This window comes from Cucurbita moschata, unplaced genomic scaffold (assembly GCF_002738365.1).
Source record: "Cucurbita moschata cultivar Rifu unplaced genomic scaffold, Cmos_1.0 Cmo_Scf00032, whole genome shotgun sequence".
NCBI classification, from domain to species: Eukaryota; Viridiplantae; Streptophyta; class Magnoliopsida; order Cucurbitales; family Cucurbitaceae; genus Cucurbita; species Cucurbita moschata.
The window spans coordinates 531,662-534,523 of NW_019268548.1; the positions used below are offsets into that span (position 1 = coordinate 531,662).

At 39.3% G+C, this 2,862-nt stretch overlaps 1 protein-coding gene across 2 annotated transcripts in view; it reads right to left on the minus strand.

Moving 5' to 3' along the window:
- The window catches only part of LOC111464977, a 3,984-nt gene extending 1,901 nt beyond the window's left edge, over positions 1 to 2,083 (minus strand). Inside the window, exons 1-6 of one of the 2 annotated variants that reach the window (XM_023109262.1) lie at positions 1,237 to 2,082; positions 1,057 to 1,143; positions 767 to 982; positions 435 to 599; positions 297 to 350; positions 49 to 195 (exon numbers count right to left, since the gene is read on the minus strand). In XM_023109262.1, coding sequence (XP_022965030.1) covers positions 49 to 195; positions 297 to 350; positions 435 to 599; positions 767 to 982; positions 1,057 to 1,143; positions 1,237 to 1,398 — 831 coding nt within the window. In that variant the 5' untranslated portion in view covers positions 1,399 to 2,082. Of the gene's footprint in view, positions 1 to 48; positions 196 to 296; positions 351 to 434; positions 600 to 766; positions 983 to 1,056; positions 1,144 to 1,236 lie in introns of both variants that reach the window. The other variant, XM_023109263.1, reaches the window with a different exon arrangement.
- Positions 2,084 to 2,862: the final 779 nt, after the last annotated feature.

Genomic DNA, 2,862 nt, shown 5'->3' on the forward strand with positions numbered 1-2,862 from the left:
GGGGGGGGGGGGGGGGGGGGATTTCATTGGATATTGAAGAAAGCTCACCTTCCAAATCATTAAACCCACATCAAATTGTCTGCCATTGTAATAAGATCTTGGAGATATGGCAGCTCCTATGGCAATCTTGTTATTAGTTTGAACAAACCCAGAACACAGTAAGTTGTAGCACCCTGTTGCTTGGTATGCATCTGTCTGAAGAACACAAGAAAAGTGAAACAAGTTCAGAAAAAACAAGATTTCTCTTTCATTTTCCCCTGAATCTTTTGAAACATGTACTGTAAATTTGAACTGACCGTCCAATATGTGAAGAATCTAGGGTAATTATCTCCATATAACTCAGGACTAACCTGATCAAACCACCATAAACAAAATTTTCAGGAAGTTTCAGCACAAACAGATGCAAATTGAGAGAAAAACAAAGAAAAACATGCCTGCCAACCAGCTTCAATGGTGTTCAAATCATTATTGAATGATCCAGAAATAACCCAGATTTGAGATAAGCTGAACTCATATTGATCACTCACATGGGGTGCCCAAACATTTATGTTGGCTTTTGCCCCGTAATATTGTTCTCCATTAACAAACACTACAGCATGCTGTAAGAAATTGGAAGTAAAACTCTCAGAAATTTGGCCATTTTCTTAGTTTGTATTGATTCCCAGATCAAGCAACAGACAACCAAATCAATCTCATTGCATTAATGCTTAAACTGAAGGAATTTGAAGAAGAAGAAGAAGAAGAAGAAGAAGAGGAAATTACTGACCTCATGGCCGCTGTCTGATGAGTCCCTTCTGACAGATTTTATTGGCTTTCTTCCAAATCTTTGAACAGAGCTTGCTCTTAAAATGTCTTGTTCTGTAGTTCTTCTAATGGGAACGGTTCCTTTAGGGCATGATTCACCGGTCTGCCGCCATAGCTGGAAGCTCTCTGCAACAGAGCCGGCGGAGGAGTTGAAACCCTCTGGCCTTTCTGGGGGATCCTGGAAATTGAAATATAATTTCTTATATTCGATTTTGCTTACAGTAAAGTAAAATTACAGAGAAATTAGGTTACCAATGGGAGTTGCCCTCTGAGCTTAATGTGATCAAAAGCAGGTTGAAGATGAGAGAGCACGCAATCGATTAAATCCCCATCTGGGCTCTGAAAACGAAGAAGGATCAGCAAACCTCAAATTCTCAAAGATTCACTATATAAAGAAAAAACAGCCAAACGGAGGGGGGGAGGGAAATATGCCTGAATTGTCTTGACGGGGGGTTTATTGATGTTCTTCAAGTACGCTTTAATGCCGGTAAGTTTCTGGTACTCTTCGGCGGTGGGTATGAAACTCTCCGCCGCAATGGGCGGCGCCGAGGTCGAAGCGAGGAGAAATAAAGCAACAAAAGCCGCTAATAACATTGAGAGGAAGAAAGGGGATGGAAAACGGCCAGTTTAAGGGAATGATTTGGGGTGTCGTTTTGGTAGAAGAATACGTGCGTTTGTACGTATTGGGGTTGTCGTATTAGGGCAACAAATCCAGAGAGCTTCTTAACTTAACACTTGGCTTCTTCCTCCTCTGCTTCGAATTCTCTGCGTGTCCTTACAAAACAGAACGAACCATTCTCTTCAGGAACAAAAACCCATGAATTGTTTTTTTACACGAATCCGCCATTTTCAACCTTGATTAATATATAGCTTTTCTGGGTTTGAAGAGCATCTTGGCTTCGTTAATGGCGCTTTTCTGACAGACATAGAAATTGGAGAGTAGAGAAAAAGGAAGGACCCAGATGGGTGTGGGTTGTCTGTTTATGAACAGGAAACTGGTCAAAAGACTCGAGAAACTAAAAAAAAGATGCGGTTTCTTTTCTTTTTCTTTATTGCAGGGATGAGAGAGAAAGAAGAGAGAGAAGTAGACATGGGCATTTGATTTGATGAACTGTGTTTGTGTGAAGAAGATGGATGAAATTGAGGTGGGTTTGGGTCTGGGTTTGATTGTGACTTTGCTTTTACAGAATTCTGGGAATGGTGGAAACAGAGGCGGGACTCAACCAGACAAACTCCGCCTGAATCCTTTTTAAATGTTCTATTATTTCACCTGCAAAACTGCCTCCTCTCTCAGTACACTCCCTTTTCCTTTTTTTTTTTTTTTTTTCTAGGAATTTTCTCTCTCTTCTCTATCACACAAACATTTATGCAATTGACCTAGTTGGCAAGCAACTGAGTTGCTGCCGGGTGTCGGGCTTTGATATCATTTCCAACGGCTCAAGCCCATCTACCATCGTCCTTTGGAGAAATAACAGGTATGAATAACATTGCGGTCTAGTTCTGATACCATTTGCAATAGCCTACCATCTATCCCTACTCAAATTTTGCATTCTCTTATATAACTTATCAGCTTTAGCCTATTGTCAATACACCACATCTAACTCATAGCTAGCAAATATTGTCTCATTTGGCCCGAACTCATAACCTTGTAGTGAATATTTTTTTCTCTGCCAATTGGTCAATAAAGTTTTATTAATAATATTATTTTTATTTTTATTTCTTTTAGTAGAATGGTACAAATCTGAATTTAAGGAAGCACTTATCAAAGGGGCCTTACTCGGATTCATTTCACTCTCGAATTGGGCTTTTAATTTAATTTTCAATATTTACAGCACATGGCAGGATTTTGCAGCCCTACCCTTTCCTTTTTGGTTCCCCGAGCTGCCCTGCCCGTGCCCTGCCCGTGCCCTGCCTGCCCATCTATTTTATTTATATTTATCGATTTTCAATTAATGTAAATTTTAAAAACAATTTAAATATAATTTTAGTTTGTAATTTTTACTTCATGTTAGACCTCCATTTGAATAATTATTAAATATCATTCAACGTGCATTAAAT